The 13,989-nt window shown below is 29.8% G+C and overlaps 1 protein-coding gene across 1 annotated transcript; it reads left to right on the top strand.

Annotated features, from left to right (window-relative positions):
* Positions 1 to 10,107: 10,107 nt before the first annotated feature.
* Positions 10,108 to 11,283, top strand: LOC132295446 (probable calcium-binding protein CML25). The gene has a single exon (XM_059793717.1). The coding sequence runs from the start codon at positions 10,365 to 10,367 to the stop codon at positions 10,962 to 10,964; it is 600 nt and encodes a 199-aa protein (XP_059649700.1). The 5' UTR covers positions 10,108 to 10,364; the 3' UTR covers positions 10,965 to 11,283.
* Positions 11,284 to 13,989: the final 2,706 nt, after the last annotated feature.

Here is a 13,989-nt window from a genome sequence, read left to right as displayed (position 1 = left end):
TATTGTCTACTTAGATTTTATTTTATTAAAAAACTTATAATAAATAAATAGGTAATTTGTGTTAGAGTTTAATATAAACTCTTTTAAAAACTCTTTTTATATCAATTAATAAATATTTTTTATTTTAATAATTATTGTCTAATTACATTTAGTTTCATTAAAAAATTAATAATAAATAGATAATTAGGTAATTTGTGTTAGAGTTTTTTAAAAATTCTTTTAAAACCTCTTTTTGTATTAGTTAATAAATAATTTTTTATATTAATAATACTTGTTTAATTAGGTTTCTTTTTATTAAAAAACTCATAATAAATAGATAAACAAGTAATTCGTGTTGGAGTTATATAGAAACTCTGTTGATAGAGTTTTATTGATAATAAAATAGGTAATTTGTAATATAGTTTTATAAAAATTATTTTATTTTCTTTAAATATATATATACTTATCTAATTAGATTTAATTTTATTAAGAAACTAATAGTAGAGTTATGTAAAAATTATTTTCTTTTATATATCAATTAATAAAACTCTTATTTTTAGTTATTTTTTATGGGTAATTATCACAATATAACCGACCCGACCCAGTTATCATAATATTTTTTAATATTATTTTATTTTCTTGATAGAGTTTTATTGATAATAAAATAGGTAATCTGTAATAGAGTTTTATTGAAATTATTTTATTTTCTTTAAATATATACTTATCTAATTAGTTTTAATTTTATTAAGATACTCATAATCAAAGCTAATTTGTGGTAGAGTTTTATAAAAATTATTTTATTTTATATATTAATTAATAAATATTTTTTATATTAATAAATCTTGTCTCATTAGATTTTATTTTATTAAAAACGGATAATAATAAATATATAAATAGGTTAATTTAAATTTTATTATGTAGATTTTACTGTTTTATAGATTTTTTTTTTTTTTTTTTTAGTAAAAACTCTTTTCATATCATTTAATAAATATTTTTTTATATAAATAAATAATGAAACTCTATACACATCTAATAATAATATAGATAAAAACTCTTTTTATATCAATTAATAAATATTTTTTATATAAATAAATAAATACTAAAAACTCTTGACAGAACTTTTGTATTTTACTCTAAAATTCAACTCAATTAATAAATATTTTTTATATAAATAAATAAATACTGAAACTCTTTGACAGAGCTTCTATATTTTACTCTGGAATTCTAGATTTCTAGAATTCTCAATTTCTATACCCCTTCCTCCTTCCTCCATGCCTCTATTTATAGGCTTCTTGGATGAATAGGATGATGACATGTGTCCTTTTCTGATAATGACATAATCATAATTGGGCCGGGCCGGTTATATTGTGATAATTATCTATAAAAAATAACTAAAAATAAGAGTTTTATATAGAATGTGATTGATTTTATTAGGTAATTTTTAGAGTTTTATAGAAACTATAATTATCCATAAAAAATAACTAAAAATAAGAGTTTTATATAGAATGTGATTGATTTATTAGGTAATTTTTAAAGTTTTATAGAAACTATTTTTACAAAAACTATATTTGTATTAATTAATAAATATTTTTTTATATAAATAAATAAATACTGAAATACTAAAATACTTTGCACACTTAATAATAATATAGATATAGATATAGGTTAATGATCAGTCAATTGACAAGGACTACACAATAAAATAATGCTTGGGTGTTCTTAGTTTATTTTTGTATTCACTAATCGCCTGACTCCAATGTCGTTATTGATTAATCTCACATTATTCCAATGCTTTCTCTCAAATTTTATATGATTACATTACAATACAATGGGACAATATTGAGTAACGCTTGATCGACTGGTAAAATATTTAAGCCTCTGTAAGCGTAAGATTTGGTAACAGTATTTAGATATATAAATTGTCTCTATTTTTTAATTTACAAGATTAAAAATTCAAGTCTTCTTACGCAGGGAATAAAAAAAGTCTTCATACCCACAAAAAAAAAAAAAAAAACAAACAAACAATGCTAGTGAGAGAGAGAGAGGTGGTGAAGGAAGTATAGAGAGATAAAACACCGAAGGTTAGAGATATATATAAGCAAAAAAGTTTTTTTAAAAAATAAGATAATGTGCACATAATACATCTATAGTATGAGATTAGTAGTGGAAGAATAAAAAAGTAAAATTAGTATTACAACACTAATTTATGTCAAATTTCGGAGTATTTTTGCACAATGTCAAAAAATTAAGAGTATTTATTACACGACTTTTTAAATAAAAAATAAAAATATTATCTGAAACATATTTTAAGAGTGTTTTGTGCTATTATCTCATATAAACATGGAATAGAATGTTGGCGTGAAAATTTGTTCCAACATAGTCTACATAGAAGCCTCAAAAAGTCCAGCAAAGGAAAAATTAATTTATGCAAGAAGAATGTATCTATATATGTTTTTAATGACCTTTGAGGACAGTCATGAGTGGCTCGTGACAATGTTAAAACGCATGATTGTAAGTTGTAACATGCGCCTGATCACGAGAGCGGGAGCGGAAGGGCATGATAGCCCGGCAATGCCAGCATAACTCCCGTGAATCTTTTCTCCTTGTTTTTTAAATTCTAATGCTCTGTTTGGTTGATGGGATAAAAAATTGGACAGAGAGAAAGAGGAGAAGAAATGGATGAGGTACCAAACGGAAAGTGTCTCCTTCACTAATTGTTTGGCTGGATAGAATAATTTATAGAAATGATAGATGCGGTGACACTTTTTATTACTTGGTTGGAAGGAAGGAAGGAAGGAAAAAGGAGTTTTTATATTGTTTTTATCAAGTAAAGTTAAAAATGTAAATTATATATTTGTTAGTTATAATTAGGGTTGGGCAAATAATTCGTGAATTCAATTCGTGAATCGGATCGGATCGCTATACCCACGATGGCGGATTCAAAAAAATCAATATGTAGCTTACGGATAAAATTACAGATTTGACTATTAAAAATCCGATCCAAGAGTCCTATCCGATCTGATCCATAATATATATATATATATATATATATATTCAAAGAATATGTTTGTTAATTTAATTAGTTAATGATAATTTAATGTATTAGTTAATAATTATTTAAATATATGAATTAATGTTAATAAATTAAAATTTTATTTATTGGTTTATAGTTAAAAGATAAATAAATAATAAATAATATTAATTATAAAAATAATAATGAATAATTTAGATAAAATTCAACCCGCGAATCTAATTCAATTCGATCCGTTATTACACAGATCCGATCTGATTTATGAGATAACGAATCGGTAGCGGATTAAGATTTGTCTAATTCATTGGGAACAAATCAGATTAAGATTGATACTTAATTCGATCCGTGGCCATCCTAATTATAACCCTCTTTTATGTTGCCTCTTTTTCCAATTTTGAACGGATAAAAGAAAAAAATGAAACCAAACAAGGAGTTATATCCCTCATTCCGTCCATTCCTCCAACCAAACATACCAAATCCATTTAGTTTTAGATTAGACTTTGAAACAAAATATCAAATCACCTAAATCTAACTCAAACCAAACCACACCAAACCAGACCAACACCAAAACCAACACCAACAAACTAACACAAATATACACACACATAGCACATGCGGAAAAATATTATTGTTCTCTGGTTGTTTTCTCTCATTTGTCCTTTAATATATATATATATATATATATATATATATATATATATATATATATATTAAAGGACAAATGAGAGAAAACAATTTAGATGAAGTTTCATCAGTTTTAAAGTCAAAGAAAAAAAAGTGTTTTCACATTTTTATTTTAAGTATTTAATTTGTTGACTATCCCACAAAGGATAATACTTACCTATTAAGTGGTGAGTAGTACTCTCCAGTTTCCACTGGCTATTGATGCATTCCAATCTTATAATTATATATTATTAATTTTAAAAAATAAAAAGGAAAAGAAATAAAAATCGACCAATTTTAGGTCCATTTTTATTAGTATTTATTACTTTTTTAATTTTATAATTAAATAATATGTATATTTATAATTGAACCACATTATTAGTGCTCTCTCAAAGTAAGGACTTGCTTGAGCACAAAAGTATTATCCATCCAGAAAATAGGATTTTGAAAATTTGGTTTTCATTCATGAAATTTCATTTGAAGATGATATTTGATCAGATTTCATTTGGCCAAAAATCAAGACAGTAATTTGACATTTTTACCTGTTTAACAATGAGTACTGTAGCGATAAATATTAATATATACATATATTTTTGAAAACTCTTAAATGACATTTTTAAACTAACTATTATATTTTTCAAACTTGCAATATTCTTTTTACCAAACATGTTTTTGTGTTTTTACTTCAAAAAAATTTGTAAAAAATGAACGTTACATACTTCTAATTACTAATTACTGTTGGCGTTGAAATTTGCCGTGGCTTGGTACGACACAGTTTCCTGTAAAATGAAGGCGGCTGAGTCAAGCACCGATGTGATGTCTGTCGTAGACCCTCCGATGATCAATTTAGTGGGGGTTTAGATAGATAATTAAACTGTTATAGCTGTAATTTTTTTGTATCTACCTCATTCCATCGTCCTTTATATTTATGGTGCTTTGTCAATGTAGGTTGTTGAACTGAATCTTGCTGGTTGAGATTCTGATTATCATTAATAACCACTTCAAATATCGTCGTTAATTGAATGTTGTCATTCATATCGCAGACCCATGATCATACGGAAGTTGAAGACATCTAGCGACTGGTCAACACTTAATTACTTCTATTATTAGGTCAAAGTAGGTTTTATTTTACCCTATCAATTACTATTCAAATCACTCTATAATAAACCCACTTATTTTGTTTCGAGTTAAAACAAAACGTCAAAAACAAAGCGCAAACCAAACAGGACCTTAGAGTGTGTTTTTTTTTTAAAAAAAAAAAATTGTTTTATTATTATTATTAAACTTCATTTTTTTTTTTTTTTTTTTTGTGGAGATCTTTGAAGTTTTATTTGGAGTAAGATGGTCAAGAGTCGAGACTTTAACTTCTTAATTAAACTCTTAATCATTAATTTTCACATTAGATATTATTGCACTTTTCGATAACCTCCATCAAATTAATTTTAGCCAAAAAAAAAAAAAAATCTAAAAAATCTAAAAAATCTAAAAAATTGTTAAATAAATTGTGAGAAAGAATGTCAATATATATTGCCAAATCTGGCCAGCGTGAAGGTTTACCATGATAATTAAAAATGGAGTGTTTTGATTGGACGGGTATTCAATAACCTTAACCCTCAAATACCCAATGACATTTCCGAATGGATGGGCATTTAAGCCCTTAGATCATATATCTTACTTGAAAATAATTAAAGACTCCATTAAATCATGGATAATCATATAAAATAGTAGGATTAAATAAACGCAAGAATTTTAATTTATTTTGTATTAGGATTAAAATAACCGAATTGAACGGACTAAGTTTACAACAACGAATATTCTGTAACCACCGGTGTGCTTTGAAACATTTGACGAACATAAGTTGAGGGTTTTTAGCCCTAGTTGCACATTTTTAAGCGCTTAAAAGCCCTCTTATATGGATCATCGATCATTGCAGATTTATCATCAGTAGGATTTAATAATCGCAATAATTCTGATTTTCCATGGATAGGATAAAGAAAGGTCAAATGAATTATTCATTCTTTTGCCATCTTATATTAAGGGTTAAACATTTGAATTGTATGAATTTAGTCAGATTACTTGTTTTCATATTTGACTAGAAAATATATACTCGAATAAACAAGCCCTGGGCTTCTAAGTAAGGATGCAGCTTAGGCGGGCTAACCCAAGCCTAATTCAAAAAGAGCTTGGACAACATTTTTTAAAATTTTGTCATAACTTGGGTTAAAAAATCTTGACTCGAATGTTTAGGATCGAGTTAGTATGTTGATCTACCTGAACCATGGTTTACTGTATCATCCAAATACGCGACGTATCAATTAACTGATAGGCGATCCTTTTTTTTTTTTTTTTTTTTTTTTTTTTTTTTTTGTACCTTTTTTTTTTATCTCACTCACCTATTTTTTTTCTTTTTCTAAAATTTATGAAAATTTTAGGTGAAATTTCATCGGTTTTAAAGTCAAAGAAAAAGAGTATTTTCACATGACAAAGGTATCAATTTTTATTTTAAGGATTTAGTTTGTTGACAATCCCGATAATACTTACCAATTAAGTGGTGAGTAGTACTTTCCACTAGCTATTGATACATTCCAATCTTATACTGACATATCACCTTTAGTTATTAATTAAAAAAAAAAATCCAATTTTAGGTTCATTTTTATTATTTATTACTTTTTTAATTTTATAATTAAAAAATATGTATGTATTTATGATTAGACCACATTAGTGCTCTCTAAGAATAAGGACTCACCTGAGAACATAAGTATTATCCATCCAGAAAATTAATAGGATTTTGAAAATTTGGATTTCATTCATGAAATTTCATTTGAAGATGATATTTGATCAGATTTCAATTGGCCAAAAATCAAGACACTAATTTGACATTTTTACATGTTTAACAACGGGGTACTATAGCGATGAATATTAATATATATATTTGAAAAAAATTTTAAATGACATTTTTAAACTAACTATTATATTTTTAAACGTGCAATATTTTTTTACCAACATGTTTTCATGTTTTTACTTTAAAATTTTTTGTAACAAATGAACATTTAAACATACTTTTCAAGTTAAAACAAATGTCAAAAATAAAGCGCAAATCAAACAGGATTTTGTTTTTTTAAAATAATTTTTTTTAATAATAATATTATTATTATTAACAACTTGTTTTTTTTTTTTTTTTTGGTCTATTACGAGATCTTTGAAGTTTTATTTGGATTAAGATGCTCAAGACTTTAGCTTCTTAATTAAACTCTCAATCATTAATACAAGGTTGTTCCCCCATCTATTTCTCATTAGATATTATTGCACTTTTCTATCACCTCCATCAAATTAATTTTAGCCAAAAAAAAAAATCAAATAAATTATTAAATAAATTGTGAGAAAGAATGTCAATATATATGGCCAATTTTGGCCAGCCTCGGGTGAAGGTTTACCATGATAATAAAAATGGAGTGTTTTGATTGGACGGGTATTCAATAATCATTACCCCCGAATATTCAATAACATCTCCGAACAGATGGGCATTTAAACCCTTAGATCACATATCTTACTTGAGTATAATTAAAGACTCCATTAAATCATGAATGGTCATATATATTGAATATAATTAAAGACTCCATTAAATCATGGATGATCATAAAATTATTAGTTGGATTAAATAAACACAAGAATCTTAATTTATTTGGTATTAAGATTAAAATAGCCGAATTGTACGGACTAAGTTTATAACAACTCATATTCTGCAATCACCGACGTACCTTGAAACATTTGACGAACGCCACAAGTAGAGGGTTTTTAGCCCTAGTTGCACATTTTAAAGGGCTTAAAAGCCTCTTATATGGATCATCTATCATTGTAGATTTATAAGTAGGATTTAATAATCGCAATAATTATAATTTTCCATGGATAGGATAAAGAAAGGACAAATGAATTATTCATTCTTTTGCCATCTTATATTAAGGGTTAAACATTTGAATTGTACGGATGGAGTCGAATTACTTATTTTTGTATTTGACTAGGAAATATATACTCGAATAAGCCTAGGCTTCTAAGTAAGGTTGTAGCTTAGGCGGGCTAAACCAAGTCTAACCTAGAAAGAGCTTAGACAACATTTTTTAAAATTTTGTCATAACTTGGGTTAAAAAATTTCGACTCGAATGTTTGGGGTCGAGTTAGTATGTTGATCTACCTGAACCATGGTTCATCGTATCGTTCAATACGTGACGTATCGATTGATACGCGACTCTTTTTTCTTTTTTGACCTTTTCCTGTCTCACTCACCTAAAATTTATGAATTTTAGGTGATGTTTCATCGGTTTTAAAGTCAAAGAAAAAGAGTGTTTTCACATTACAAATGTATCAATTTTTATTTTAAGAATTTAGTTTGCTGACAATCCGGATAATACTTACCTATTAAGTGGTGAGTAGTACTCTCCAATGGCTATTGATGCATTTCAATCTTATACTGACACATCACATTTAGTTATTAATTTTAAAAAATAAAAATCAGTCAATTTTAGGTTCATTTTTATTATTTATTACTTTTCTAATTTTATAATTAAAAAATGTGTATGTATTTATGATTGGACCACATTAGTACTCTCTAAGAGTAAGGACTCACTTGAGAACACAAGTATTATCCATCCAGAAAATAGGATTTTGAAAATTTAAATTTCATTCATGAAATTTCATTTAAAGATTTTTGATCAGATTTCATTTGGCCAAAACTCAAGACACCAATTTGATATTTTTACATGTTTAACAACGGGGTACTATAAAAATGAATATTAATATATATATATATATATATTTGAAAAATTTTTAAATGACATTTTTAAACTAATTATTATATTTTTTAAACTTGCAATACTTTTTTACCAAACATATTTTCATATTTTTACTTCAAAAAATTTTGTAATAAATGAACGATACCAAACATACTTTTTGAATTAAAACAAAACATAAAAAATAAAGTGCAAAACACTTTGGTTTTTTAAAAATTAATTTATTATTATTATTATTAACTTTTTTTTTTTTTTTTTTTTTCGAAATCTTTGAAGTTTTATTCGGATTAAGATGGTCAAGACTTTAGCTTCTTAATTAAACTCTCAATCATTACTACATGGTTGTTCCCCCATCTATTTCGCATTAGATATTATTGCACTTTTCTATCACCTCCATCAAATTTATTTTAGCCAAAAAAAAAAAAAAAAATTCTAAAAAATTATTAAATAAATTGTGGTAAAGAATGTCAATATATATGGCCAATTCTGGCCAGCCTCGGGTGAAGGTTTAAAGTGATAATAAAAAATTAAGTGTTTTGATTGGACGGGTGTTCAATAACCGTTACCCTCAAAGACCCAATAAAACATCTCCAAACGAATGGATATTTAAACCCTTGGATTATATATCTTACTTGAATATAATTAAAGACTCCATTAAATCATGGATGATCAAAAAATTGTTAATAAGATTAAAAAAACACAAGAATCTTAATTTATTTGGTATTAGGATTAAAATAACCGAATTGTATAGACTGAGTTTACAATAACTCATATTCTGTTATCACGAGCTGCCTTAAAACATCTGACAAACACCACAAGTTGGGGTTTTTAGCCCTAGTTACACATTTTTAAGGGCTTAAAAGCCCTATTATTTTGATCTATCATTATAGATTTATCAATAGAATTTAATAATCGCAATAATTCTAATTTTCCATGGATAGGATAAAGAAAGGTCAAATGAATTATTCATTCTTTTGCCATCTTATATTAAGGGTTAAACATTTGAATTGCACGGATTGGTGTTTTTATATTTGACTAGAAAATATATACGCGAATAAGTCCGCCCTGGGCTTCTAAGTAAGGCTGCAGCTTATGCGGGCTAACCCAAGCCTAATTCAAAAAGAGCTTGGACAACATTTTTTAAAAATTTGTCATAGCTTGGATTAAAAATTCTGGACTCAAATGTTTGGAATTGAGTTAGCATGTTGATCTACCGAACCATGATTTGTCGTATCATTCGATACATGACATATAGGCTGATACACAACCTTTTTTTAAATTCGATACACTATCCATATCGATTAATTTACACTGATTTTATTCGACTCCAACCATGCCAATTACTGTGAACCATGACCTGAACCCAAACTCGAACTCAAACCTGCACGGCTGCACCACATCAATTCAAGACAGGCCCCACTAATTTAAATTAGAAATTAGATGAGCTCAGATTGATTAGATTTGGTTAAAGGTCCCACTTGAATTAGGCTATAAATGTTTGGCCGTATATTTTTTGGTGTTTAAAAATCATTTTTGTAAATTGTGTTATTAGAGCCATTAAATAGGGGATAATCTGGTAAAATTATGAGAATCTGAATTCATCTCCAATTTAGTAAAAGATTAAATACGAAATACACGGATTGAATCACAGGTAATCTTATCGTGCCTTCACGCTTATTGCTAACACTCTCAGGAAACAGAAAATCTTTATATAGACGTACTTATATATCTATATAGAGAGAGAAAGTTCAATTTCACCTCAATCTCCCAAATCTTCGTGTTCCCGTAACTGCTTGTACGCGTATCACCCTCTACCTCTTTCTCTCTCTACCTCTGTTTCATTTCATTCATCGCATTTGTTCATTCTTTCCTTCACAAATCACAGACAAAATTCAGAATAAATAATCATGGGTTTGCGAAGTCTCTTCAGTCGCAAGAAGAAACGCAGTAGTTCTTCACTGTCGATCGCGAGCTCTCTCCACCAATCCTCCCGATCGCCGTCCATGGCGTCGAACACCATCTCCCGCGCGCAGATCGAGGAAGAGCTGGCCCAAGTGTTCAAGAAATTCGACGTGAACGGCGACGGCAAGATCTCGTCGTCGGAGCTCGGCGCGATAATGGGCAGCCTGGGCAACGACACCACCGTGGAGGAGCTGGACATGATGATCCGGGAGGTGGACGCCGACGGCGACGGGTTCATCGACCTGAACGAGTTCATCGAGCTGAACACCAAGGACATCGACTCCGACGAGGTCCTGGAGAATCTGAAGGAGGCGTTCTCGGTGTTCGACATGGACAAGAACGGGTCGATCTCGGCGGAGGAGCTGCTGAACGTGATGAAGAGCATCGGCGAGGAGTGCTCGCTGGCCGAGTGCCGGAAGATGATCAGCGGCGTCGACGCCAACGGGGACGGCATGATCAGTTTTGACGAGTTCAAGGCCATGATGATGATGGGCTCCAGATTCGATACGATGGAGTCGCACAGAGTCCCAGCGGTCAACAATTGAGAATCCCATTACAACTTAATTCTCTCTCCCCCCTTCTCTCTCTCTCTCTCTCTATATATATATATCTATATATATTTTTCTTCTTTTATTTTCAAATTCTGAATTATAATTTAGGGTTTTTATATTTCTTTCGTCTGGTAGATTGATGATGATGGGTTCCTTGAGATTCAAAATGGGAATTCTTAGGGACATGGGAAAATTGTGTATAGATGACTGGGATATCTCTGCGCATGAGATTTTATATGAAATCCATTGACTTCTGTTTTTTTTTCCTGGAAATTGGTTATTTTCGTTTCAATTTCAAAGTTTTTTTTGTTTTTGTTTTTGTTTTTGTTTTTGTTTTTGTTTTTGGAAATTGATTGAGAATTGTTTTTGAGTTTGATGTGTATATTTGTTTGTCCGTTTCTATATTGTGTGTTTTTGGTGCTTCTTTCAACCGTGCTCAATTTAGTTTGACTATTTGCTTTTGATTGATATTGCTTTTTTAGAATAAAAATTGGCCCTTAGCTTTTTGATTCAAATTTGGGAGGTGGGACTCCAGGCACACCAACTTCAAATTCCTCTACAATTGAGTACGGACTTGTTTGACAAGCATTTTATTTAAAGTGTTTTATTTTTGGTTGAAATAGAAATGCAATTAAAAGTACGTTTAGAAATGATATTTTGTTGTGAAAATGTCATTTTGTTGTGGAAATTTTAGGCTCGTGTTGTGTTACTCTTATGGTTTTGGCCATGAACAGTTATTTGAAAAAATAACTTTTTGGTGTTTTAGTTTTGAGCCATTGTTGTGCTGTGGGCGGGTGCGAGTCACTGACCGACTACTACACTGACGAGTTACGGGTGCATAATCATAAAGGAAATGTGAAGTGCTTATATGTGGTGGTGTTATCTCTAATTGGTATGAGACCTTTTGGGGGTAAAGTTCAGTGTGGGCACAGGTTCAAAGCGGACAATATCATGTCATGTGGCAAATGGTAATCAGAATCTGACCTAATTAGAGGTGTGTTTTAGTACCTTGTAAAGTAAACTTAGCTAGAGGTGTGTTTTAGTACCTTGTAAAATAAAATAAAGTAGCACCAAATATGTTTTTGTTATCAAAATCGATATGGTAAAAGTCTAAAAACAAAACAAATAAAACGCATGTCAAATGAACCTAAGAGATAGAGTTGGTTGTTTGGACTCTTACAAGTCTAGAAAACTTGACCATATTTTTTTGGGGTGTATTTTTAATATAGTTTGGATCATCTAGCCAAAATATTTATTACAATACTTTATTTATTTATTTAATTTATTTTTGCTAAAAGCATATCATAGTTTGAGCTATTTCCATTTAAGATCCTTTATTGGAATTTGAAACCTCAACGGCTCTTGAAATGCCTCTTCAATTTTTAGAACAACAATAATTAATAGAGTATTCACTTTTTTGTTGATGACATGCTGTGGGTTATATTGGTTGGACAGCAACCTGAAAAAAGAAAACAGTGAAAAGGATGTGAACCCCAACTGATAAATGCTTTTCGGTAGATGGCATTCATGACATCAACCGGGCAAAATTAAAAAATAATAATTATTATAGAATGCTCCGGGGGACTGTACATTGGGATTTCTCAGCCCTTGAACAAGATTCCGGAAGTATTCAACTTCTGGGTAAAACTTGCAACATGGGTAAGAGAGGAGTAGGTATTCGGATCATTCATCGGGCTAATAAGAGTCGGGAGTGCACAATATGCGTTCGCGCATAGTTCTGATTAACTTTGCATATGTTGCACGGAACGTAATGAATATCAGAGGGTTGGGGGATTAAATATTCTTAGTATTATGGTGGCCATATTGCCATCCACCTTAATGATAAAAATAAATAATAATAATAATAAAAAAACCAAAAAGCAGTTTAGTTAGTAGGGGGACAAGTAAAAGAACTTCAAGGTATGTTGGGGTAGGGGGACGTGGCTTATATAGTTTGAGTTATAAATTTGGAAGCCAACCTTACTCTTATTAAGTTGTTTCTGGAACAACCCTTTCACCTGTAACAATGATTGGATGGAGGTATTCGTGTATATAATTTATTTATTTATTTATTTTTTCCGGTAAGAAACACACCAACATTATTCACACACTCACGATGTACCTCTCCAGACTTGAATTCTCACTGTTTATTTTAAGAGATAAAGAAGATATCATTAGGACCCACGACACTTTATTTTGAGAGGTAAAAAAGATATCATTTTTTTTTTCCTTGTTAGTACTCACAAACACACATGCCTCCAATGAGACTCAAACCCCTGACCTTTCTTTGAGAAGTAGAGGCTTGGTACTACTAGGCCACTGGTCATTAGGTCACAAGACCCTTGATATATGTATATATAATTCACCAACTAAAATTAGGGATCAATGCCACAAATGAATCCAATAAAATGAACTAATTAAAGAGAGCAATAAGGTACATGACCAGAATCGATAGGCTCTGGCCTAGATGATATAAGCTCTTTTCTCTTATTGAGTGTTTAAGTTTAAGTAGGAGCAAAATATACTGTGAATTTGTGTTTACTTGATCTTTGAAAGAAAAAAAAAAATTATAAAAAGAATGAAAAAAAAAGGTACATGGCAACAAAACAAAATCCATTAGAGTATGGGTATGTTGCAGATCAAATATATGACACTTTTTTTTTTTTTTTTAATAAAAATTTATGCTTTTGACTTCTCGGATGATGAGCAATCCAGTCGGTCGGGTCTATTGAGCTGCACCTGGCCCGACCTAGGCCAGTTCGCATTTCCCAACTCTTTATCTACCCCTTTAATTTCGCCATAACGATTAGGGTGAGATTAATGTGTTTTGATGACGACGAAGGCTGTGATTGGACCTCACGGTGTTAGGGGATGGCGTGTTAGGTGCTTCGGTTTTTGAAAAGCCATGATTGCTTTTGACTTCTGACCTCCCCACGTGAAGGCCTCAAGCTTCTTATAAATTGGAGAAGGCTTTGTTCATTTCTTTCTTCTTTTTCTTTCTCTGACCTTTCTCCTATTA

Source organism: Cornus florida, unplaced genomic scaffold (genome assembly GCF_030987335.1).
Source record: "Cornus florida cultivar Cherokee Brave unplaced genomic scaffold, ASM3098733v1 CherokeeBrave_3.0.0_Hap2_Chr02, whole genome shotgun sequence".
NCBI lineage: Eukaryota > Viridiplantae > Streptophyta > Magnoliopsida > Cornales > Cornaceae > Cornus > Cornus florida.
The sequence above is the reverse complement of the archived record's forward strand: the minus strand, read 5'-3'. Positions and strand labels throughout refer to the sequence as shown.

What these genes read in the sequence shown, in the direction of transcription:
- LOC132295446 (XM_059793717.1), top strand. Translation starts at nt 10,365, where the DNA reads ATGGGTTTGCGAAGTCTCTTCAGTCGCAAGAAGAAACGCAGTAGTTCT.